Here is a 27,551-nt window from a genome sequence, read left to right as displayed (position 1 = left end):
ATTTAAAAAAATGTTTTGTTCAAGTCCTGTGTTCTTCAGTGTTAGCAGCTCACCCCCCACCCCATTACTTAACCTTGAATTAAATGCTTACATCTCATTATTGTGTACATTCAGTCTGTTGAGTAATGACTGCATTAATTTATATTTTTTTATGCATCTCAGTTGGTTCAGTGTTTCTAAATATATTTAAAATAGTCTGTATTTAAGTTTGCATTTTCTCTGTGTCAGCTTGAAGATAGTTTTGCCACATAGTTTCTAAAACAATTTAATACAACTAAATCTAATTGCAGCGTTAACAGATCTGTGCACCTGTCCTTTTTGCACATTGTGAAGGGTGTGAGAATTTTTATTTCTTTTTATAGCATATTAGTGAGAGCACACTCCTGTCCACCAAACCAAAACTGATTATTGTTTACAGTCTGTGTGTGCTTTTAATTGCCTGGGTTTGCTTTTTTTTTGTGGGGTTTTAAATTAAAATGAGATGAGTTTGCACAAGATCAGAGTGCACACATCTGACAGAAAATTGTCTCTCTTCCAGGGACCTCAGTGTGGGAAACGAGTCATCCACCCAGCTGCGCTCCGATAAGGACCGAATGTTGGAAAACATGGCCGTGGCAGACCACAATGCCGATATCGACAAGGTAAACGAAAACAATTGCCACCTTTCTAAATGTTTAAATGAAAAGTCCCATTAAAATAATTGTTAGTCCCAATTAGCTTGAATTGATCAATAAATCCCAGTAACTTTTTCTGTCTATTTCCATTTGTCTGTTTTTTAAAGGCTGAATTTTACCAAGCTATTGCTTAGTGTCTTACAAAAGTGTTTGTTACCCTTCAATTTACATTTTGTCATGTAACTGGAAACGGCAGTGCATATTATTGTGATTTCATGCAACAGTTTGAAGTATTAGGAAAAGGGAAGATGGTTTTTAAATTTTACAGATAAAAATCTAAAGTTGCATGCATTTGGATTCCTGTCTCTTAGCTCTGATGTGCCTAAATAAAACAGAGGGGAGGTTTGAATGAAGTTGGCTGCACTAGTGAATGAATGTTGTATAGATGCGTGTGCCTTTATCAGTATAAGTGCTGCTGTAAAGCTGAAAGTCAAGCGGTAAGGGCTCAGGTTTATGAGAGAATATAGGTGGGAGAAAGTGTCCAGGTTAAAACAGTTGAGGAGTATAAAACGGAGTTAGGTTATTGAAGTCCAACTCACCCCAAAATCAACTTTTTTTTTTTTTTTTTTGCCAATGAACTTGGGCCTATGGGTGCTATTTTTTAACGTTATTGAGCAATAGCTTTGACATTTTCATGTAAACTTGCTTAGTTCTGCTATATTTGTCTTGAAACAGTCTTAGTGCTGCCCTCTAAGGGCTTTATCTGTTGGATTTTGCCGATTGGTTCAAACGGTACATGCCTTTGTCGTCATAGCCCTGCTTTCAGGAATAAAAGCCTTTCAGTCACACATGGCATGTCAGACTTAGGAGTTGGAATCGTGAGCATTGATCAATAGTATTTAGTGTTTTGTTACTGCTTTGAATGTTAGCCCATGTTAGCAATGCCCATGTTAGCAATGATGCGGCTAACAGCACTTTGCCACTCAGAATCAAAACCTATTCTGTCCACTGCTACCTCGACTTTATGCATCGCAGAGTCAGTGCCTTGACCCAGTGGCTCAAATTGATGGCGCTCAGCCTCGCTGGGCTCCAATATGACAAATCAAGTTAACGGCTTGATTTGGGACTAGCAACAAGCGACTTCTCTTCTTTTAATGGCGACTTTACCGACAGCACCAGTCGTTCTGGAGTCACTGTATTGAGGCAGCAACGAGAGCTTCCACGGGAGTTCCTACTTCCCTCAGCGCTATCTCAGTTTTTAAAGTAGTCTCTGTCTCTGAAACTGTTGCACTAAAATAAATCACTGACTTTGATTCACACACAGCCTCAATCACTTATTCACCTCGTTCACTTTGTGTGCCTCTGTCAGGCAATGTTAAAATTCATAAATAATTTTGTAAAGGTCATTTTTAGTTCCAAACACACTTAATCACTACTTTAATAACTTTTTTGTCTAGGTAATTCCTACATTTGTGACCCTGGGTCACAAATGTAGGAATTACCTGTAGGAAGAAAAATGCAAATTAGACTATGAGGTTATCACTCCCCCACCCCCCCAAAAAAGAAAGAAATACCACCATGGTTTAAAATAAATCCAAGAGGATGCACTGGGAACGGTTGCAAGATGGCCTTTGTGTGAAAGACTTCAGACTAGGGTGAAACGTCACTTTCCAGCAAGACTGCGCAAAACACACAGCCAGAGATAAAATGGATAAAATATTCAAGAGTTAGAATGGTCCAGGAATAAAACAATTATAATATGCAGCAAAATAGAAAAATCAACCTTAAGTCATTAACATTTTAGACTGAACTCAAGCTCTTTTGCAAGGGAGTGGGGAAAAATGTATTTCAAGTGAGGTGTGAAGCTGGTATAAAGAAAATACTGATAAAATGAACTGAAGTTTGTGCAAAGCTCCGATATATATACTCACAAAGTGGTAAACTATTTGCTAATCAAACCATCTGAGCATTGCATTCCTGGTTAAATGTTGCAGCATTGAATCTGACCTCTACACAGAAACATCTCTTCATGGGTCTGAGCGATGTAGGGTAGTCGTAATTTGCACACAGCCTGCATTATCTGCGCATTTCTGATGCTGCTCGAGCCTTCATCAATGGAAGCGGATGGGGTGGAATATTTCCAGTGGACCTAATGAATACATGCAGCTGCAGAACCGTTCCTTCCAGTCAAATGAAACCCTTTCTTTGCTTAATCCAGCCTCTCAGATCTGCAAACAACAGAATGCTGCATATTCTTTGGGAGTATAAGTGGGAGTTTTTCTTGATAGAAGGGGAGATTTGAATGACTCATGGCTGACTGCAGTTAGACTAGTGAGCTGACCTAGGAGCTGAATTTTATATAAAATGGTGTTTTGCTTGTAATCTGTTCAAGATCATAAATAGGAAATGTTACTCTGGAGATATTTATTAAACACATTATATTTTTAAGGGATTGTATGTCATCATTTAAGATTACAGGCTGACCTGCAATTCATTTTCCTCCTGAAAAAAGATTAATCCTTCCCCAGCTCAAGTTACTCCTCCATTATATTTTAATTACTTTGCAAAACTATGACAGCTAATTGTTCAGTAGAATTTCACCTGATTTCTGGTGTCACTTTCTTTGAAGAAGCTGCAGAAGCATGGAAACATGCCTCTTGGTGTTATTTTAAATCCTCAAAACCATGTAAATATTTCACAATGACCATTTTTTTTTCTCAAACTGTGTGTTTTGTTCACCTCCTATAAGATTTTCCAATCTATCCCCCCCAACCTCCCTGAACATTGTCTCAATTTCCCTCAAGAAGTTTTAATTGATGGGTGGATGATGAACTTTTACTGTATAAATACGTTTGTTACAAAGACTTTGGCAATTATGCCCCACTTTGCAATTTACTTCATCAGATTAGCTGCTGTTGTCATTTCTCGTGTAGCAGATCCTCCCTTTCCACCCATCCCTCATTCTTGACATTGATGTCTTTTGATTTAAATCTGATGGGTGGCATGAGGGAGGACCGGATCATTTTAAACAGAGGAGCTATACATCGGTCTTCAGACCTGTTAAATTGACCTGTTTCGAGTTGAGGCTTAAAGAAGGAAAAAAATAGAGTTTTTTTTTTTCTTCTTAACCACAGTTGATGTTCAGACTCTTCACTTATTCATTTGGCCTGCAGCTCCACAAAGGTGTTGACATACAGACACATTTATAATGGATGGACCATGACTTTAGACTTTAGGCTGTTTTACCTAAAAGGGAATGACTTGTCACACAATTCTTGCATTTTGGAGAAGACAGATGTGTCATCACTTGGTTGGCTAGATTCTAACTTTAAACGTCTTGCTCTGTATTTTAAAATTCATAATCAAGTTTACATTTTTCTTTTGCCTAATTGACATGGGGAGGAGGTGTTCAGATCTATTCTACCTTGTTTTTTTCCCCCTCTTGATCATTATTGCAGGATGTGATGCTCTGGTGACCCGGTAAGCTGTTCAGTTTGCTGTAGAGTAAGTTCCTTCTAAGCAGTGGCTGATTATGAGTTTACTAGTTCGAACCCTAACCATGTTTTCACACTAGTCTCTTAAGCAAAGCTGAACGTTACACAATGTGATGGTGAAAATGTTTCCATGAAGGTCAGTAATATGATTGGGAGGGGAGAGGAGGTGTGAGAAGACCTTTGCCACTTCTGAAGTAGTGTGAGCAACCAGACCATAATAAGTTCCAAACAATTTAAAGCCCGTCAGCTGGTTATCTTTCCTGTTGTGGAGGACTTGGCAAATGTGCTCAAAGATCAAACTGGAATGCCAAGAGAAACAAATGCTTCTTTTTTCTGAAAATCAGACAATTCCTTCTTGAGTTCAATCCAGCATAAACAAAATAAAAATAAACAGTCTCTACAAAACAAGGAGAAAATATTCCATAGCTTCAAGCTGTCCTACTTCAGATGCCCTCAATGTCAACTGGATTAACAATTTAAACCTTAACATCAGCGGAGACTGGGGACATTTGCAATACTTTTTTTTTTTTTTTGCATTTGACTCTGTCACTCAAAGATAGTTTGGATAATACAAACCACATTTTTATACAATAAACATACAACTGTCTAATAGTCAAAACCATTTAAAATGTATGTATGGAAGTAAATTTTTCATAATTTGCATCCGAATGCACAGTCAGATGTTGCAACCGACCCTGGGCTTTGATACAGTTGTGACATTATTTGGGGATGGTTGCAACATGTTACAAATACAATATATTGCACTGTTATTATATTAATAATAATGATGATAATAATGTATTTTATTTAAAAAAGATGTGTAACAATATCGCAGTGTTATGTGTTTTGATCAGATGACATATATTTTCCTTGATGACAAAGCCTTACATACGAGAGAAAGAGACTTGCATACTGATGTCAGTGACAATTTATAAATTTTTATTGATTCATAATTCATTATTGTATGTTTTTTTTAAACATATTTAAAAAATTCTCCTCAGTACAAAAACACATGGTGGTAAACCTTCTGTCCCTGCTTTAACCTGATGAACTTTTATTTATATTTAAGAACAATATTGAAAAGGTGTTAAAAATACCGTTATGTGGTTTGTTTTGTATAAAAGTGGATGGTTGCAACAGCTGTTGCAACCGCCCCCTTTCCAGTAAGGCATGATAAAACATCATGTACTAGCCGAATAATGTACTGTTGTCACGTTCTAACCATATGAGATAAAAGTAACCTTATCAATTGTTTAAACAATATAGGTTTGAGCTGGATAACAAAAACTGACAACAGTATGGCAAAAAAAAAAAATACTTTCATACCCTAAAAACAGTTTTCTCCCAATAAATCTTAGAGGACCTCTTAAATCTGCTTGTTTTTGTTGTTGTTTTTTTCCCCCTATGCAATGGGGTCTATCTAACTGAGCATTTGCAGTATAAGTATCATCACTCTAGCTCATTTCTGATTGGAGCAAAATGACATGTTGCAACTGTCCCCGGTCTCCCCTAGCTCATCCGATTGGTTTCTCTTTTCCCTGATGTATTTTTTGTTTTGTTTTAACTGTATTTTGACATTTAAAATGTGCATTAGTACTGATGTGTACAATTCAGACTATCCTGACATTCAAACCTGTTAATGTAAAATATACTTTGTCTATGTGGCATTTTCCATAAATGTAAATGCCAAAGGTATCCTGCAGTCAAACAACTGCCTTACGTTTTTGTTGCTGCCAAGAAATCCTGTCTTAAAAAAAACAAAAAACTTTTGGAATTCTGGCCAAAAGTTTTTATTTTTTTATGGCTCATTGAATTTTTCCACAGTGTCACTTCTTAGCTGCTCAGTGTGTCCTGCTGATTTTTGAGCCTTGAACATACCATGGAAAAGGGTCTTTACGTCTACTGTTCGAACCTTCAGGTTCCTATTTGCAATTTGATAAACCCAAAAAAGACTCAGCCACTGAACACTGTTGGCATTCTCTCCAGCAAGCATAATGATCGTGTCCCCGTTGTTCAGAACTGTGTAATTAACAATGCTGTGGGAGATGATGACAGAGCTGCCAAAGAGTGCCATTGATTACTCTGATCTTTGGCAATCACTTGCTGCTTTCCTCCAGGAACGTTTACAGTCGACTTTGGGGTTAAATTGCCTTCATTGATCAGTCGGTAGCTTGAAAAACCCCAATGAGGTGAGCGCTGGCTTACTCTTGACTTGCTGTTTCGTGCTGATTGCTTTTCTCCTGGAGTAAAAAATAAAATGGAACTGGAAAAACGGAAGCGTGCGAATGCTTTCTGTAATGGGCTCCGCTTTCATAGGTGTGTCTGTGAAAGAATCTCGAGCACAATGCACAACAATTTCCCCTTGACAAGAAAGGATGGGGTCCATGCTGATTGCATGATGAAATGCTTCTGGATAATGCTTAAGTTCATCCTCAACTCTTCCGTCGAAGTCCATTTGTTTGACTCTCATTCACTTCCCAGCCGTGGGAGGGCCGTGTCACTTTTCAGCTTCTCTCGATATGACTCCTGGTTAGAAACGACCCATTCAGCCAGCACCACAAGTGTTACAAGGGTCAGAACCTATTAGCGTAGTTATAGTTGTGACTCATGCATGTACAAAAATGTTTGTGTGCTCTTTCTTTGCAGTCTACAGCCCAGGGCAGGACCTCACCCATTAAGTCAGTGCAGAATGGCAGCCCCTCAAAATGCCCTCGCTTCATAAAGATCAAGAACTGGGAGACGGGAACCGTCTACAATGATGTCCTCCACCACAGCTGCAGTTCGGTAAGGCAGAATCTATCAGTTATTATTGAAGTAGTTTTTTTTCATTGTAGAAACCACTAACCAATGCTTAAGCAAGGCATTTTTCTACTATCATTCAAATCCTCCTTAGTATAAAAGTTCATTCAAGTATAGTTGTTACAGGAATGAGTGGTATTTGTTTATAGGTTTAATTGAAAATGAGTCAGTCAGTAGCATAATAGAAATACCTCCATTAGTATATAAAAAAACTTAAATCACAAACTCAAGAAATGGAAATGTATTCATACAATAACTTCTTATTTACTTACAAAAACTAGAAATGAAATGAAAGTGCAAACAGATGTCGGTTTCAGCGTTGATCATCATTTATTGAAATGGCCTAAATCCTTTTTTCAGTTTTGTTTAACCTTGTTCCTCACAATTAAAGTTTGTCTCACAATTTAAGTTTGAAAGAAAGGCATGAAAGTGGAAAGTGACGTAAACGTTTAGAACACTGGCAGAAATGGTGACCACCCAAGACAGCAGTAGTGTTGGCAAAGTCTCCAGCTGGAATTTGAGTTAATGAAGTGAAGATTTATGGTGATTTATTGTTTGCATTTGATCTCTACAGATCCTATAGAGTAACATTTTCCTTTAATGTTGTACCTGCAAAATAAAAACATTTTCCCCAAAAACTCAACTCTTACCTTTTTTATAAACTTTATAGTCAGAAACCAGACTTTTGGTTGCCTTTGCGGCCTGGTTGTTGACTCCTGGCTCAAGCTATCGGTTTGAGCCATGGCCTGAAATGTGCTTCATCTCTCATCATTTGGTTGTTCCATCTTCTCAATCCAAAATCACAATTGTTTCACAATGCTGGGTAAAGGAAAAAATCTGACCTCATCAGTTTTCTTCCGTGGAGCCTACCTATACCTCCTGCAGTGTTGTTAAAGGAGCAATAAGTGGAATTCTATTATTTTAGATAAAACTAAAAATAGTTTTGTGAAGAACTAAAGTTATCTTTTTAGATGGACTATCGTCCATCTAAAAAGATGTGTTGTTCTCAATTTCTTGTTTACATAGCAGGCCTTCCGTGCATGTGCGGACCTAAATGCACGTGAACAGCTGCCCCCTCTCTGCCCAGGCACAACATGGCGGAGAGCATGGCCATCGGGTCAAAACGTTCTCTTGCTAACAGCATTATAAAGTTATGAGTTACTTAGTTCTTTACTTGACATGTTCCTCTGAAAGGTGACACTACTTTGCTGTGTTTTTATCCTTTGCAACTAGGCTCATACGAGCCGATGGGTTAGAAGGGGAAAAGGGTGCCGAGCGCTGGGGTGAGGTAGAGAGAGGCGTGGCTTGATGCACATCTTGTTTTGGTCTACTACAGTTATCAAGCGCCACCTAGTGGTAAAAAATCGCCTATTGCTCCTTTTAAGACTCCCTCATCTCCCATTTAGGGTAGTTCTTTCCTGTTTTAGTGGGTCGGACTCTCTTTAAGACAACAAGAGTTGTCTGAAAATTATGCATTTTTAAATTCTTAAAAAAAATAAAAAATAAAAAGGTAGATGTTGTTTTTTTTTCAGAATTACAGTAAATGAAGTTTGTGATTCTAACATATCTGTTCCCTTAAAATTTTGCATCTATCATTTTAGAGCAGCACTCAGTTACTGTAAACAAGCTGAATAATGGATGTGTTTACTAAAGGACAATTGTACTAAACTGGGGCAATATTCAAAGGTTGCCATTGCTTTGGTCACTAAATTAAAGTTCCCAACAGCTGCCAGAATGATGTGGGTATTTCAGTGTTTGAGGCTAATTAGGCAGCAGCCATTTGTTTTAAATTTGCTTTGGTTTTCAAATTATCCCCATTAACTGAACAACAGAAAATTACCCAAAAATTGCCAAATCTTAATTGGCTGCTTTCTAACGCTGTTGTATCTAAACTGTCTGTTTGCTTAGGTAGATGATTGCATGTTGCAAAAACATTGTATTTACCAGGTAAATGTTCACAGGTCATTACAAGTATTTTAAGTGCTGTCAATATGTGTATTTTATGCATGTTCTAAAAACGAATTGAATGGCTTAGTCAGACAAACGTGCAGTACTGGAACTGACTGTTCAGCAACTCAAAACTAGGCCTTACTGATGCTGATATTTGACGTTTTTACATATATGCCATGTTAATTGTCATGTTCTTGCTCGATTGTTTGGTTTGTCTAATGAAGTGCAGAATATCACAAGAGCAAAATTACATAAATTATTAAAAGCCCTGAAAGTTAGTAGTTTGCAGTTTTTGTAGTATACAGAATACAAACGTTTTAATCCCAAGAAAAGCATTTTTTTAAAGAAAAAATATAGGTTGATTAATCAAGATTTATAAATCTGTTTTGTAGCAATTTTGAGCTTGTGCACACATGTTGGGAACCTTTTTTACACGTTTCCCCACAGTGGACACATTCAAGATTAATGCCAAGCTTTTATGGAGTGGAGATTCCTGCTAAGTTGAGTCATGCAATGTTCAGAAAAGATAACATTCTACATATGTAATTAACACATTGAATTTCAGCAGTCATGCTCATATCTTTAGTACATGCCAAAATTTGCATGGTCAAAAATAGGCTGCACTAATAGCTGTGTGCATATAAGTAAGTTTGTTTTTTGTACTGTAAGGTTTTTTGTACAGTGGTTCCTTGACTAGAAGGAAGGAGGAGGAGTATTTACAACCAGAAGTTGTCTGCTTTATAGTCTCTGAATCCAGCTGAAGCTTCAAAGCAACCTGGCATGTTCTAGGTGTACAACAAGGAGGATCTGTTATAATTAATGTAGGCTGGTGGAGAGATTGCTGACAAAGTTGCATACTTTCGCTGGTAAAGTTCCCCCTGCTGCTTGGTGTCAAAAGATGCAACAGGTCCTGCTCCCCTCCCTAGGTGCTGTTTGGTCTCCCAGCTTCTGAAAGAAGACAACAGATCAGAAATATTGTAGAGAAATCCGATTATGTTGCATAGTTTTGATTTACATGATATAAACTGTTACTTGTGAATATTTGAAAGGCTGAGCAGAAAGAAGATAACCCATATAAAGACCATAGTGAGAAAGCTGAGATTTGGAGAATTATGTTTTAATCAAACCACAAAACCTTTTAAATTCTCCCCTGAAAATTCCTTTACCTCTTGAGACCCGAGAGTCTACGCATAGGCTTTTTAATTGCTAGAAATTTTCAGTTTCTCTTCAATCGTATATCTTTCTTTCTCCTGACAGATCTTTAAATGAGATTTATAACTGATCAGAATTGTTTCTGGTGTCTAAAAGACTGTTTGGACCAAAATCGGGTCTTAGAGGTTAAAATGAACTGTGTTACATTAACTACAATGCTTGTCGGGTGTAAACAGATTTCCTCAAAGGACTTAGGCATCTTAACTGATTTGTGTTGGTAATTGAAAGTCTGAGAGGTGGAGAATACCGCATCAAAACAAATGTCTCAAAACCATGCAGAATATTTCAGCATACCTCACACTGTCATATTATGGTGACCTTATTGTGCAGAACCTGAGCACGTTGTAGTCAGTGAGTCACTGAGCCACAAATTCCTCTGTGGATCAAAGTCTTCCAGAGTCAAATGTGAGGCCATCTGTTCAACAGATGAAGCTTGACCCAAACTGGGTCACCCAACGGGACAACGATACCCACAGCCCAGCCACTCTTCAACAGGGTGTCAGATATAGAAAACAATCATGTTGTTGCTATGGCCTAAATAACGGGGCTTTGACCTTACCTGGTTATACCAAACCTGTTCATAAACTAATGCTGGCAAATATCTTTTGGCCAAAAACTCCCCACAACAGAAGACGTATTAGTTGCTTCAAGTTAAAGATGTTACAATGCTTAAAGTAAAAACAATATTGAGGAATCCTTCATTTCTTCAGTGTTATTTCATTATTCTGGCTAAAACGCCATGTCAGTTCACCCCCCTTTATGCCTGTACTGTTGTGCAGCACCTTGTGTGACTGATATTGTTGGTTCAGTGATGTGCAAAACTTTTCCACATTTTTCTCACAGATGTGATGGATGCAGATTTTCTCTATGATGCACACTGGCCGATTTGGGCAGTTTTATACATAAAGGTTGTGGACCGGTGTGTCTTTTTTCATTCTTAGAAGCCATTCATTTGAGAGATAAAGTTAACCTTTTGATGATTATTATGATTAAGGAAATTTATAGCCCAGAATTTCTACAATAGATTTGGTATTATTGATTTTGATGTCTTAGGACCTAAGCAGCGTTTCATAATTTAGTTTGCTTTCATTGTTGAATAGATATCTATACTTTGCATAGCAAGTGGTGCTGTGAAGGAAAATACTATTGGAAATGAGAGAAAATAAGTGAAAGAACAGTCAGACAAAAAAGTCAGATATAAAATTCAAGACGCACCCCATAAACTGATGTTTTTACAGAAGTACCTCTATTATTGTCCATAGATATTATCTATCTGGCATTTGATTTCAGTCTCTTAATTATTTAGGTTTAGGCTTAATTTTATAACAAATTATGATGTTATTGAGGACCAGTTATGAACTATAGCCAATCACAGTCACCCGTAACAGACCAGTAGATATACTGAATCAAATTGTCTTAACAATCCAACGGTAAAGAAAAATACACTTACCTCGATAAATCTGAATTTCATTGAAAAGTTGGCTTACGACATTTTTAAGTGAAAGAGTTAAACTTACATGGTTTATTAGTCACACTATATTGCCAAAAGTATTTGCTCACCCATCCAAAATTGTTGGAATCAGGTACTCCAATCACATTCATGGCCACATGTGTATAAATTCAAGCACCTAGTCATGCAGATTGTTTTTTTTACAAACATTTGTGAAAGAATGGGTCGCCCTCAGAAGCTCAGTGAGTGGAACTGTGACAGGATGCCACCTGTGCAATAAATCCAGCCGTGAAATTTCCTCGCCCCTAAATACTATACAGTCAACTGTCAACTATATCATAAGAAAATGGAAGTGTTAGAGAATGACAGCAGCTCAGCCACGAAGTGGTCGGCCACCTAAACTGGTGGAGCGGGGTCAGCCGATGCTGAAGAGGTCGGCAACTGTGCCAAGTGTAAAGTTTGGTAGAGGGGGGATTATGGTGTGGGGTTGTTTTTCAGGAGCTGAAAGTCGGGAACTGAACTGGCACCTTTGTTCCAGTGAAAGGAACTCTGAATTCTTCAGCAGACCAAGACATTGACAAGTCCATGCTCCCAACTTTTTGGGAACAGTTTGGAGCTGGCCCCTGCCTCTTCCAACATGACAAGGTCCATAAAGATATGGATGGCAGAGTCTGGTGTGGATGACCTTGACTGGCCTGCAGAGTCCTGACCTCAACCCGATAGACCAGCTTTGGGATGAATTAGAGCAGAGACAGAGAGCCAGGCCTTCTCATCCAACATCAGTATGTGACCTCCCAAACATGCTTTGGAAGAATGGTCAAAAATTCACATAAACACACTCCTAAACCTTGCGGACAGAAGAGTTGAAGCTGTTCTAGGGTGGACCGACATCATATTGCCCCCTATGGATTAGGAGTGGGATGTCACTTAAGCTCATGCATGAGTCGAGGCAGGTGAGCAAATACTTTTGGCAATATAGTGTATGCATTTTTAAGCTTTAATTTTTTAAAGCAATATAGTGTATGCATTTTTAAGCTTTAATTTTTTAAAGCAATATAGTGTATGCATTTTTAAACTTTAATAGGTTCATTTTGAGTACCGTGACTTACGAGTCATGAAAATGAAAAAAATCATAAAATAACAGCATTAAAAGGAAAAAAAAATTGCCATTTTCTTCCTTTTACCTGCGACTAAACTTTCCATGAATTTGCTTGGATACAGAAATCTCAACGATCAGCTTCTTTAGCCATTACCTCTTGTGACTTGCCTTCCTTGTTGGAGGGTGTTGATGATGGATGGAAGGCCTCTGACCCAACAGTCGTCATCGTTGTATTTCACCTGCTTAATGAACTGGGTCATCTGAACCTAAAATAGGCACACGTTTTCCTTTTCCTCAATTTATCACCAAACAAATTGATGGTAAAGACTCCCAAGTAGTTGCAGAGTTGTTTTTTTTGTCTTGAGTCTGCTCTGTCATTTGCTTAAGCAAACAGTTCAAAACTACTACCTGAATTATTTTGTGTAATAAATAAACCTTTTTAAATATTTGTTTCAATGTCTGTCAAGTATCAAATCAATGTCAAGCTAATTGAGACATCGTTTACATTTTTTAATGTGGAAAATCCTTTTTCCTGCTATACTTTGCAGTCTGGAAGGTAAACATCCATAACTGGATTTGCAACCAAGTCTGTGTTGGATGGTTTCCCACAACTTTGAGACTGAAATTCCCAAAAGCCTGTGCTTAGCACTCTCTTGATTCTTTCCTGTTCATTTATCACCTGCTTTTTCTTTTTTTTTGACAACATATTCTGCCATGCAGTCAATGTTTCTTTTTTTAGTTAAGAGCCCATCTAGCAGTAAAAAGGTGAGCATTGCTGTTTTTAAGCATGCACTGTCCATTTGTAAGCAGCCTAATCTCTTTGGTGACTTATCAGCCTGTCGTGTGCATCCCAATGAATGGGCTGCAATGGCATCTTCAGATTTATTATATATCACAGATGATCCGTCTTTTTCTAAAAGGACAGCTGGCTGGCATGAATGCCCAGAGCAGTGTGACGAGCGGACGTGCTGAAGCATGAGTTATTCCTTTGTTTTATTTTTAACTCTCTACTCATCCATTTTCCCCCTTTTTTTTTTTTTTTTTTTTTACTCCATCACTTCTTTGTTTCATCTGTCTCGCTCTTGCTTGTTGTCGGGTACCTTTTTGCCAGCTTGCTGTTTCTTTTCGAATATTTTTTTCATCTTGAACTTTCTGTATTTTCTTTTTGTCTTCCATGTTTTTTTTTTGTTTTTCTGCTCTGTGTGCTCACAGATAAAAAAATCTTGCATTTCTTGTCTGTTTTGGAGAAATTGTTCCAGTGTTGGTAAAGTGTAAGTGGGAGGTTGAGTTTAATGAGCCAATTTTGGCAACACTAGGGTCATAGTCAATTTTTCTCTCTGCTAAAACCCTCCACTTATGCTCTTTGTTCTCTCTCCAACAATTCAAGGCAACTGACTAAAGCTTTAATAATAATAAACTGAGCACACACAGTTGCATAATTTTTTTTTTCATAGCAGCCATCTGTTTTTCCCCCCTCCTCCATTCTATTCTTCAAGTTTAACGAAATGACACCAACATGACTCACTGACTTGGTCATTCATTGACACACATCGCCGTCCACTGATATATTCAAGAGTTAAGTTACTTTTGTCAAATAAAGTGTTTTTACAAGAAAACAAGCCACCCTCCCAACAGCTTAATTGTTCTATCTGAATTGATCATTCTCAGCAGTAACACCATGATGTATTAAGTATTGAAAGGATAAAAATGGTTCTAACACACCTGAATGCCAGATTCATTGTATTGATCTCACAGAGGGGAAAAACTTACTGGAGGATGATTTTTTTTTTTTCTTTTAATTTTAAAATGCAACGTATTAACTTGAAACACAAGCTCTTTTTCCCAAAAACAAATTAGCTGAAATTAAAACCCGACTTGTCTAAATAAGAGAAATTTGCCCTTTTTTACTTAAAAATCATACACCTTCACTTCTGGATATAAGACTCACTCTGTGATGTCTCTTTGTTTTGTTTTTGTTTTTCTTTGGGGGGGGGGGGTACATGCATACTTTGGTATGCTTGTACATCTTTTTCTTTTCATATTTAAAAATATCTAATTGGTGAAAAAACAAAATTGGCCCTTTTTCTCATATTCGACACCCTCTATTTCTCAACATGGACTAACAAAGCCTGTGCATTACTTCATAATGTCCCTGCCTACATATGATGGTTAGTGACAGTCGGGTCACATGTAGCTGATAACATGCATGAAACTAATGAGTTTATAGATATAGTTGGTGTGTTTCTGTATTTATTTGATCTATAGAGGAGAAAAATGGATGGAAACCTGAGACACTTTGGAAGTAAACCGACGAAGCTGTGCCTCCTATAGTAACAGTTTGCAGAATTATTTGCCTACTATGAAAAAAAGGCAAAAAATAAACTTTGGTTTGTCTTTGCTTCTGATTGAGGATTTTTAAAATCTTGAACATAAAGCAATAATCAAACAAGTATTTCCACCAGTCGGTTTCTACCACCAAAAAAGAGGAAACATTTTATTTGAAAATGAGAAATCCACTTTTCTGTTTTATGTTGAAAATCCAGTTACATATACAGGTTTACACCTGTTACATAGCCTCAGTCATCAGAGTTTTTAAACTGTTTTCTCAGTGATAAACTCTAAAAATAACTGTAATATGTACAAAGTCTTTCAAGTCAAAACTCAAGCATATAGATGTGTATATAGCAAACATAGGATATGGAGTTCATAGAACAATTTTGGCAATTATGACCAGATCCTCCAAAACATGACTCGTGGTTTTCACTCTAAGGTGAACTGGGAGGGTAGACAGCATCTTGGTTCTTACTTAAGTTCTGACAAGTATGTAGGTGCTCATCAATTCAGAGTCCTATAAATCCATGTGCTGCTAGCAGGTCTTTGAGGGCTTGTGAGCAGGACCTGCTGGTTCAGTCATGTGCCGGGCTGAAAATTAAATGTAGCAAAGCCTTTTCTGGCATGGTGTCAGGGCTCTGGCTGTCTTTATTGTTCAGTTTGAGGTCTGTATGTTGAATTCTTTTTTTTTTTTTAAAGGCAACTGAAAATCCATCTTTTTTTATATAGCTTTTGCTTAGTTGCCATATTGCTCAGTTTAGTTTTTATAACTTCTCTTGTGTACAACACTGTTACTTACCTAATTGCAGGTGCCAATCTGCAGTGAAAACGTCTGCATTGGCTCTGTGATGGTGCCAAATCAGTCCGTTCGCAAACCAGACGAGGTCCGTCCCAAAGAGGAGCTTCTTCCCTTGGCCGCAGACTTTATCGACCAATACTACTCCTCCATCAAAAGGTAAGTTCAGGTCCTAATACCTGGAAAAATTAAGAATTTAAACCAGTGAGACTTGATCAAAGGAGATGTTGAATGGTCACACAGTGTTTGCATTGTCATCTAATTTAGTGTAATAAAGTGACAACTCTGTTAGCACTTAAATGTGGTGCATCACCACGCAAAGCAGTATAAATGTATTATAACTGATGGAAACTTTTTTCAATCAATTTCTTTTGACTCGTTTTATCTGAATGCTTTAGCTTTCTGTTGCACAGTAACACCGATATAGTAAATGGACTGAATTTATTTAGTGCTTTTCTTGTCATTGTGACCACTCAGGCGATTTATACTATGGCCACATTCACCCAATGAAACTTGTGGCAGTGCACACACTCTTAAGTATAGTTTATAATATAGTTTTCCCATCAATGCTAAGGGTTTCTTTTTTTTTTACCAATCTGTATAATCTGACCCAATCTGTATAATCTGATTTAATTTGACTTTGGAAAGTGCCTTGAGATGACATGTTTCATGAATTGGCGCTATATAAATAAAATTTAATTCAATTGAAATTGAGAGCCAAGTTGCTTTTCACTATTTGGAGTTTTAGCTCTCTAGATAGGCCAATGAGACATGAAATTGTCTAAGCCTGTCTCAAATTATGGCCTGCTGAACCAAGGTTTGCATGCAGTCCCAAAATCCACCAATGAAAAGGTGTAGACTTAATCTCAGAGGTGGGTAAAATAGCCACAAATTGTACTCCAGTGTAACACGATGTTGACAAAATGATCATGAGTGAAGTTTTTTTTTTTTTTACAATAAAGCGACTCAAAATTCAGCCAGAAGGAACACATTTTCAAATAACGTTTCCACCGCACGAAGCCAGTACTTGTAATAGGTCATTTATATATGTTGGAACAGTTCAAAGTGCTTCTTTTGACGGTATGTATAGATTACTAGAATATATTCACTAGACTTCCAAATGGTGCAATTGAGATAGACAGCAGATGGAAACTTTAAAACAATGAGGATGGCGTGTAAACAAGTTTCACTTTAACACAAACTGTACCTGTGTTTCTGTTTCTGGTTTAAACATGCTTTTTTATTCATTTCATGGAGGCTAGTAGAGGAGCCAGAAGTTGTACTAAAACATAATGTTCAGAATAACAAGTACAAATTGTGTGTATACAATGCAAGTACAAATTATGAAGTGAATTGCTCCTACAAATAAATTTGGTTTTTCCAAAATGTTACAAAAATAAATGTAGCTAGGTGTAATTGGTTACCACCCACCTCTTGTTAAACTACAATAAAAAGGTGGAAGAGTTCAAACAACTTGGAGAGTTGGAGATTGAATATATTTATTTTTCAGCAAGTTAAATCATATTACCTGTGCTTAACTGGCAGTAGCTGGATTTGTCTTTTTTAAAGAGAACAAAAAAGCTTTCTTGGTAAATCAGAGAAGGTGCAGTAGCTTTTGGTGATTCCTGTATAAATAATGTCAATGAACATGTCTGATATTTGAAATTATTTATAAAATGGGTCACTCTTTGACATTTAGCTGGAGGTTAATGTTCAGATAAGTTAATGTTAAGTTTTCAAACTGAGTTAAAGAGCCAATGAGGCAAATACTTCTGACACATTTTTAACAATATACACTATTGTGCATCTGTAAGCATAGAATCTGAAATTATACTCATGGATTCCAATGTCCAAAAACAGAAATAAGATTCATCAGCAGCGGGGTTTATCGGTTTATGTAACTCATAGAGGGGAAGGATTTTATTTTACAAATTCAGTTTGGGGACTAGCCAGCAGAAAAATAGTTGTACTAATCGATATAAATTAGCCCTTAACAGAATACAAAATTATTATATCACTTAATTTATGAAATGTCAACATCAAGGATATGCTTTTTTGGTTGTTATTCAGAATTTTGTCTGAAGGCTGCAGTCTAATATGGGCAAACTTTGCATTGAGTTGCATTACATTGAGTGCTTGGTCAAGATATAAATATGTATAATTTATTTTGGTTGTGGAAACTTATTTTTCACTTTGGTGTAACCTCACTTTTTGGATTAATCTTCATATCCTCACACCACCAGGAGCTCTTCAATCAAGTGCCCAATTTTTCGTTGTTGCTTAATCCAAATTCTCCAGGTGTCTTACAATAAGTTAGGACATCATCAAAAAATTGATTTATTTCAGTTATTCAATTAAAAAGTGGAACTTACATTATATATTCTAATTAAAAGATATTTGTCAAATATTTTTTTGTAACTTTTGATAATTATGGCTTATAGGTAATGAAAATAAACATTCAGTTTCTCATACAGTTAGAATATTTCATACGACCAATAAAAGCATGGCTGTTAATACAAAAATATTAAAGCTTAGTCAATGCTGGAGAATACCGCTGACTAGACAGTTGTCAAACGGATGAGTGTGAGACTGAAATAGACCACATGCATATTTACAAAACAAATAAACATCTACTGAATCTAAGTTTCACTTTTAGAATTTAAATATAGAAATCTCCCTTCTTTAATTGAAACATACCGGGTTTATAAATTGTCTATAAAAGTTTTGTACCTAAATCCCTGCAAGAGGCTTGGATTTGGCCTTTATGTCCTAAAGAGCATGTGATTAGAATGACCATCACACCCAGAGCTCTCTCTTCTGTTTTTTTGGACTGTTTATAATTTCAATAAAACCTGAAAAATATAATAAAGTATCTGACCTCCACATTTTAATTATTGTGGGCAGTGTTATAATTTCTACATTTGCTGCATCACTGAATTTGACATAAATATGTTTTTTTTTTTTTTTTTAGGTTTATGCAATGTTACCATGTGAAGCATTTAAAATGAGGCACCTGTATTTTGGTGATATTGTTTCACTGTGATGATGGATGAGCCAGTATTGGTGCAGAAATGTGGGGAAACTCCCTTTCAGTGTTCCAATGGAGTCACTTTCAGGAGTGAAATGTATTTTTAACGTGTTAGTTACCAGAAACCTGCTTTCAGGTTCTCTGTCACCCTAATGCCTGTTTATCTGAAACATTCCCCATTTAGGTGTTACTTTACCTTTCTTTTTTTGTTGAGTAAAACAATACACAGCCCACATTAGGGAGCCCATGTTCTCAATGTGTCAGCATATTCCGTGTCTACTTTTTAACAACTCATCACTTGACTCTGGTTTGACAACCACACACGTCCTCACAGTTGAGTATTGAGTGTTGTCGGTTGTTATCCTGTGTCTCTGGACATGTCCCGCTTCTCAGGTATGGCTCCAAGGCTCATGTGGACAGATGGGAAGAGGTGACGAAAGAGATTGAAGCTTCAGGAACCTATCAACTAAAAGATACGGAGCTGATTTATGGTGCCAAACACGCCTGGAGGAATGCTGCCAGATGTGTGGGACGGATTCAGTGGTCCAAACTACAGGTTGTACCCAATATGTCAAGGATTGTGTATCTTGTTAGTGAAAATGTTTAGCTTGTTTGTTTTTTTTGTTTGTTTTCAAAAATAATTTGAATTTTATTTTTTTTTTTTGTGGATTTACATAAATGCCTTGTTCGCATTGGAAAATTGCTGGGATGAACACAGAAAAGAGAATGCATTGTTGAATTGAAAGTGCTATTGAGTACATGAGATAGACAGTTTTACCAAGAATGGGTTCAGGAGAGAAGCCCAGACATCCTCTCCTCAACACTTCAACTCATTCTGGCAAATTCCAAGGTGTATTTAGTCCAAGTCTTCCTGTAGTCCTCACAGTGCACCGTGCCTCCAAAGAGAGGAATCCCAGAGGCATCCTGATCAGATTAATGAACAACTTCAACTTGGTCCTTTGGAGAGCAGCAGCTCTACTATGAGCTTTCCATGGAAGACAGAAGCCGTTCAGACCTTCTCCAAGTTGAGCCTAGTCCATGTCATGACCATATGTAACAGTTGGAATCTAACAGGCTAGTAAATGCAGCGCTTCTGTTTTGACATTGTTCCATCTTGAGCACATTCAAGCATCTCACTCACTTGTGCACAAGAAACCAAGATGCTTGAGCTGCTGTTTAAATCCGAGCTCCTGCCAAAGCAAGAGCTGCGTCTGCTTTCCTGGGACAACCTTGAGCTTGTTCCCCGTGTGCGATGGAGTCGCCTCCTGTTTGTGGTGTAGATGGACATGATCTCCAGGCATAGTCATGGAGGGAAAGGCATCTGGTTTGGAAAACCTCTGGACTTCTTTGCTTTTTTGTAAATGTAGTGCTGTTGGTGTTTTCAGGCCATAGCGGACTGGGTTGGTTTGCAGGAACTGGATAAGAGTCTGCTCCACTAGCAACACATCTTACTCGCCAAACGTGTATTTAGTTTCCTTTTTTTATGTTTTCTTTGCAGGTTTTTGATGCCAGAGACTGCACAACAGCCCATGGAATGTACAACTACATCTGTAACCACATCAAGTATGCCACCAACAAAGGCAACCTTAGGTAAAACCACATGCCCAGCGTATACATTAAGTTTTATTTTTGCCTTTTCTACTGTTACAGCTTTGTCCGTTCCCCACCTCTCTATGCATTCAATCCATCTGTCACTCCATGTAGCTCATCACCCTTCTCCGTTTCCGACTACCCCACGTTGACCCTCTCTCCCATCTGTCAACGTACGCTCTGTCTCTTAACGTCGTATCTGACACTATCTGCTGCCTGTCTATTTATCCGCCAGCACTCATTGCCCGGCTGGTAAGGCGGCAGACCTAGCTAACGAGCAGTCATTTGTCAGACCCCTGTGCCGCCCTCACACACGTTCTGCCAAGTCCTAATCACATGTGACATCTCACATTTACTTCTCGTCAGATGGATGGATCCAGACTCATTACTACAAGTCTCCCGGCCCTCCGAAAGCTGGTTCGGATTCACATGTCAGAAAGAGGCGCCGCACAAATGAGACTGAAATTTATGTATCGTCCATTGATCGCTGTTTAAGGCGGACCAGCCAGAATCACAATGTAGATTTCTCTATGAGGCGTCAAGAAAAAAAGGTTCTACATTGTAACCAAGGACCTCATAAGCTGCATGTCTGTTTTTTTTTTTTTTTTTTTTAAGTTGTCATACCTGAATAAGAAAAAAAATAATCCCATTTGGTCTTTAGTGTGTATATTTTTTAAGATAATTTGGAAGTCTCTTACTTGCAGGGTTGTTATTTTCCAGTGTAATGACGTTTATATACTGAAGTAGTTTATAGCTTGATTATGATTCCAATTATCTGTAGCTTTGTTTTATAATTACATTTTCAAGTAGGCAAATATTCTATTACCACGGAGCGCATCCAGCTTATCTATTAGAGACTGTAGAACAGCATTTCTTCATCACATTAAAGGAATGTGATGCTTTATCTGATTTTTATTTTGCTGACTTAAATAATGAGCGAATCAAAGAACATGCATTTTTGGTGTTGATACATTTTATGATCGGGGGAGGGGGGGGTGCTCAATCAGATTTTGTCTTTGGTCTTTGGAGCAGATTTTGTCTTTGTTGGTCAAACGAGAGCAGAATTGGTGATTCTGATTGCTGGCTGATGGATTGATGCATTACCACGAGTAACTGATCACATAATCTGTTGCTCCAAAGAGGACTGTTTGCCTATGAATTCTTACCATTACTGCCATGACCTTGTTTTTCTCTGGATGTAGACTTAAAGCACAACTGGCCCAGATTCAGACCAGCTGCTCAGTCAATCCATCACACCCTCCTCAGTTACTAACAACCAGCTTACCAGCATTAACGATCTCAGCCCGTAAAGAGCATTAAAAGGCCAGCGGGATCCGGATTGGGCAGTAGGGTTATGGTTAGGGTATGTAGGGGCACGTAGCCAGGCTTTGACAGGGTCATACATCAGTTAATGTTTTACTCTGGTTCATTGGTGTAGGACTTATATCACCTGATAACCTCTCCTTTATCTTCAAAAGTGGTGTGCAGGCATCACATACAAATGTCAATATAGCACAGTTTAGCTGTTAAAATGCTTTTTTTTTTCTCCAATTTTTTTTCTTGATTTAATGAGAAATGTTACATTAAAATGCTGTAAAATATTTCTTCTGCCAACAGTCCTGGTCAAGAAAAATGCCAAAATGTTCATACTTAAAGCAGCACTGTGCAATTTTGGCGCAAGTATTGTCTTAATTTGAGATGTATGAAATGATTTTTCAAAATACAGCACTTGGTGTGTATCGATGCTCTGTGCGGGCTGCCCTTCTAAAAAACTCGCCTATGTAACCCCCTAATTCCACATTTTCCACTCCTGTATGTGTCCGCTCCGTTCCAGACCGCCTCAGTGAGTCCGTGAAAAGCAGAACTTGCGTCAACCACGGTTACTCAATCTAGCGCCTCTCCAAAGTTTCTTGGAGCCCAGGGAGAGCATGTGCAATCATGCAAGCAAGCAGAATGCAAATCTATTTGGAGAGGACTACCATGTTTTAAATTAAATGTTGAAAAGACAGCCCTGCTTCCTTATATGATGCAAAAACAGTGGATTCTATTGGATATTAGAATAAAACTTAACTTTATTATACTTAATTTGTGGTCACCAATCTATATTTACACCATTTAAATTTGACAAACCTGAGGTTGTTGAGGTTCTTTTTCCTGTTTGCTATGACTGCAATTGTGAAGCTTGACCCGGCCAGAACCGAACGGAGCAGAAAATTGGAGTTATTCCATCATTTGATGAACGACGGAGAGCCGATCCACTTACGGTGACGTACGGAGTAGTCAAGGAGAATGTAGAACTGTTTTCATTAATTAAAATAACTTAGTTGCTCCGTCAGTTGGACGTGCACGTACGTTAACAGAACGGAGGATGTGAAATTATGGCAGCTCATAATAGCTGCCACAACAACAAAACAGACATGACACTTAAGGTGACACTTAATGTGTAGTGATCTAGTCCTTTAGGTGGAATGTCGGTCTCAAATCGGGGATATTCAACATGTTCAATTGTCTTGCCCTGATATTCTAGAGTGTGTGTTGTTCCCTGAGGACAAACAAGCAGGCAGTCTGTTGAATGTGACATGTAGCAAAATGAGGAAAACCCTAGGAAAAATAAAATAAAAGCTTGTCACATCCATTTTATAATGGAGAAGAGACCCCGTTCACGTTGTTTCCACTCCTTTAATCAACGGCTTTTCTTTTTGTTATACTTTCCTCTGTTAAATTCGTCCACAAACTATCACCATTATTCTTCTTCATCGTCCATTTGTGTTTAATCTGAACTCACGTTTGATCTTTAGAGGTTTCGCAAGATTTCCTGTCTGACACCTTACTGATTCTGAGTGAAATCTGTTTGTATGTGGTGTGCTGTGCTTGACATCTGACCTGACACCACACACTGTACGAGCAAACCTGTGATACCTGATATTTTTATCGTTGCGTGTGGTGTCTCTCAGGCTCTGAAAATCAACCGACTATTTTAAAATGTTCCCATGTGAACCAGCTTTTACCTGATCAGATATAATTTTGGTTCTCTGAAGTAGGATTTAATCTACAGGGGTGAATGGGGCCTTCTCTTTACACATACCTCCTTGACTTCTCAATCTGCTAATCTATAGTGTTCTGCTATCAGATTCCAAAAAACTGAGGGAGACTGTTTAATTTCACCTTCATGCAAGTATATCCAATACAATACCACTAGCCGTAGTGGCTGCAGCTGCATCTAGACCCTTCTTTCTTCATGGGGGCTGAACCTGGAAGTTACTGATCTAACAGATTGTTGTAGGGTGACCCGGATATTTTTATTTTTACAATTGTAAATATAAATTGATCAAATGTGCAGCCCATGATTTTTATTTATAGCACTGTTTCAAATGGACATGACAGCAGTTTTATCCAAAGGTCTAATCTTTAGTGTATTAAAACTTAATAGTTTAATAGCATTACAACATATTGTTTGTTCTTTTTCTTTTATGCAGGTCAGCTATCACCATATTTCCTCAGAGGACAGATGGCAAACACGATTTCCGAGTGTGGAACAGTCAGCTGATTCGCTACGCAGGTTACAAACAGCCTGATGGAAGTATTCAGGGAGATCCTGCTAATGTTGAATTCACAGAGGTACTGATCAGTGAGATACAGCTGTAGAATAGCCTAACTCATTGGCCCATCTCTGGCTGACATTCTGTATTTTTATCCCTAGATCTGCATGCAGCTTGGATGGAAAGCACCAAAAGGTCGATTTGACGTCCTTCCCCTTCTGCTGCAAGCCAACGGAAATGACCCTGAACTGTTTGAGATCCCTGAAGACCTCATTCTGGAGGTGCCCATCATACATCCAAAGTGAGTTCTGCTTTTTCCTCTTTGGCATGTGTAAAATATACACAATGCAACAAAACGAGAACAGAAGAGGCAGCACAGAGGGACATCCACCCACTAGCACATCTTTTTAACCACACTTCTCAAACAATGGGCTCCTTTCATGCCAAGAAAGCTGATTGGTTAGCATCATATTCCAACTGTGCGGATTATTCCCCAAAAGCACTAGCCCTCATTTGTTTTTGTGGGGTTTTTTTTTTTGGTGGTATCCCTGGGACTTGTTAGTGGGTTTTCAAGCTTTATTTCTTATTCATTTGTTTACTTTTCCTGCAACAGAATACCTGACACAAAAGCATAAAACCCTTGGCATCTTGATCATTAGGCTGCACTTGCAGGGTAGCATTGTAATTACTCAAAAATAAAAATCAGGTTTTACTGCCACACTATCGTTCACGAAACTCACTTACAGATGCACTCCATGCTATAACAGCATTGTTAAACACTACAGAGTGTTTCAGAATCCCTTGACACACAGATCACCCTGCCAGACTCCCGCAGATTTGGCTTTCCTCTCTCCATACACATGCATCAGCTCGCCCTCAGCTCTGGCAGCAGCTTGGCACAAGGTTCGGCGTCGCAAAGTGTCTCATCATTACACAAGATTAAACCCAGCGCTGCAAATAACAGGCTGAAAGCAATGTTATCAATCCCCCCTAAAGGGTTCAAGAGGCCACGCTTGGTTTGGCCTGTACTAAAAAGCCTTAACAATGGGTTTCTTTTAGTAAATATTGGTTTTGGACACACTTTTTTTTTTTTTTTTTTTTTGCATCTCTCAGTAGCAATTACGCTGGCTCCCAAGGATTCTAGTGATTAAGCATATTGCTAGTTTGGCAGTGGATAATGGAGGGAATTATCCGACGTTACCATGGTACTTGGTGACCGATTTTTCCCGTCTCTGTCCTCCGCCCAGGTTTGAGTGGTTCAAGGACCTGGAGCTGAAGTGGTACGGCCTCCCAGCGGTTGCGAACATGCTGCTGGAGATTGGCGGTCTTGAGTTCACCGGGTGCCCCTTCAGTGGCTGGTACATGGGCACGGAGATTGGCGTGAGGGACTTTTGTGACAGCTCACGCTACAACATTCTGGAGGTAACGCCTCATGCCGGAAAATATCGTCACGTGACTTTAGAGACGGGAGTTGAAGGCACAGATTGACTGCAGCCTTGTGTCAAGACATGTCTTGTCGCCCAACGAGCCAATCAGAATCAGAGGTCCTTTTACTGTCTTTAAATTTAAAGAATAGCAGCTCTCAAAGGCAGTGCTACTAATGATGTAATTCTCCTTGTAACTGCACAACATTGTCAGGAATTTAAGTATTTGTGCGATGGGATGTTGATCTATATGAAAACAACCCACGTTCTTGAGATTCCTATAGAGCAGGGGCCTTTAACCCAGGTCCTCAGGACCCACTGTCCTGCATGTTTTAGGTGTTTACCTGCCTTCGCACACCTGACCTGAATTATGGGTAATTGACAGGCCTCAACAGTTCTTGGTGGCTGCTGAGGATGTCAAGCATTCATTTGATTTAAGTGTGGTGGAGCAGAGACGCGTCTCAAAAATGCAGGACAGTGGTAACCTGGCCGGCCAGATTCATAATGTGTAGCATTGCTTGTGAACGCACAAATACTGTGAGGATTCAGCTTGCAGGCAACATTATTTAGGACAGTGGGTCATTTTTTTTAAGCATTGAAACATGCAAAACACAACAGTCTTTAGGGTCTGCTAGAACTAGGAGTCCTACTTAAATATGCATTCACAGTTGTGATATTGTAACGTGTACAGACTCAGTCTTCTCAGCGCTGGGCGATGGCCCTTACAGTCTTTGCGAAGAAGCTGTTTCTAAGTCTGTTCGTTTTGTATTTGGTGTTTCTGAAACGTTTCCCTGATGGAAGAGGGGCAAAATGTGAACAGCCTGGGTGGGTAGAATCTGTGGCAATGCGTCTGGCCTTTCTCTGGACTCGTGCAGCACAGAGTCTAGTCCTTGCAGACGGCATCCTACAATTCCCTGTGCTGTCCTCACCAGCCGAGCTAAGGCCCTCATCTCCTTCATTGTGCAGCTCACATCCTGACCAGACTTTGCCTCACATAGCAATGCTCGGATAAAGATAACGGCTTCCAAAGATTTCAGCCCAAATAAGATTGGTCCAGCTTTAAGGAGCACCCCAAGACACACGGATGCCAACTTTGGATTTGTGCTGTAACTGAAGTGCTTAAATTGTGGACAATGTTGGCTTGTGCATATCACACTAAATTACTTGCTAAATAGGAAACCAGTTGTTTGTTTCCCCCTCCGTGTTTCTTACAAAGATAAAAACCAGAAAGAATATTTATTTTTACAAATAATGCACACTATAAAATTGTCTACTTGGCCATAGGTTAGCATAGTCTCAGATTGTTCAAACATGACTTATTGCTCTTAATCTTAATGAATTGAACAAAAACGTTTGCTGAAGCAATTTCTGTGAAAACGAAGCACACCTGTAGAATTGTAAGCCACTTGAAGAGAAAAAGGTTTCTTGCCACTTTCTGTCGGACAGGTGAAACACGGCTGATACGATACCCTGCAGTGGGATAATGATCCCAAACACGTGCTCTAGTTTATTGTGAGTTATTTGGTGACTGCTGAATATGGTTAAAAGCAGAACACATTTAGGGCAAAAACACTTCATACCACCTCTCACAAACAGGACTGAGATAACTAAGGGGATTAGTTTGATTCATTTTGCAATTACAGGGTCTGGATATCTTGAAGCAATGAATTATACAATGGACTGTTTATAAAATTATGGGACCCAGAGGATGCTCTGATATCTGAATCTTGGGCAAAACAGGCTCACCCAACCAGACAAAGATGGCAAATATTCAATATATTTTGCATTAACATGGTTCAGGTGGGATTTTATTGAACTATGTAGAAATGTGGGCAGATGTAAACAAAATCTAAAAAAAAGAGTAGGACAAAATGATATGAGACTACTGATGACTGTTTACTTCTACCTTTAAAGGTTATAAAATCATGGGTTTTTCATTATCTCCCATTTTTTTTGTAAACTGCATCTGCTACACTTCTCAGTTTTTTTAAAAACATATGAAAGCTTTGCCTAGCTCTCTGTGCATCTGTGATATTCACCTAATTTTAGGGACATCATTAGACATTTTGATTCGATTTTTGTAAACTTTAGATTTTTTTAAAAAACTAAGATCTTGGGGAAAAAAAAAACTTTTTCTTTTGAATGTTATATCAAAGTCAAACAAAGCAAACCTATGTTTAATGTAAGAGAAAAAAAAACTTAAGGTCTGTTCAAAACACAAAGCA

At 38.4% G+C, this 27,551-nt stretch overlaps 1 protein-coding gene across 1 annotated transcript in view; it reads left to right on the top strand.

Annotated features, from left to right (window-relative positions):
• The window catches only part of nos1 (nitric oxide synthase 1 (neuronal)), a 60,853-nt gene that overhangs the window by 8,640 nt on the left and 24,662 nt on the right, over positions 1-27,551 (top strand). Inside the window, 8 exon segments of the mRNA NM_001309969.1 lie at positions 539-641; positions 6,755-6,892; positions 15,759-15,904; positions 19,167-19,329; positions 20,272-20,363; positions 23,840-23,981; positions 24,064-24,203; positions 25,150-25,324. Of these exon segments, the coding sequence (NP_001296898.1) occupies positions 539-641; positions 6,755-6,892; positions 15,759-15,904; positions 19,167-19,329; positions 20,272-20,363; positions 23,840-23,981; positions 24,064-24,203; positions 25,150-25,324 (1,099 nt within the window).

This window comes from Fundulus heteroclitus, chromosome 12 (assembly GCF_011125445.2).
Source record: "Fundulus heteroclitus isolate FHET01 chromosome 12, MU-UCD_Fhet_4.1, whole genome shotgun sequence".
Lineage (NCBI taxonomy): Eukaryota > Metazoa > Chordata > Actinopteri > Cyprinodontiformes > Fundulidae > Fundulus > Fundulus heteroclitus.
This window is presented reverse-complemented; position numbering and strand designations above follow the sequence as displayed.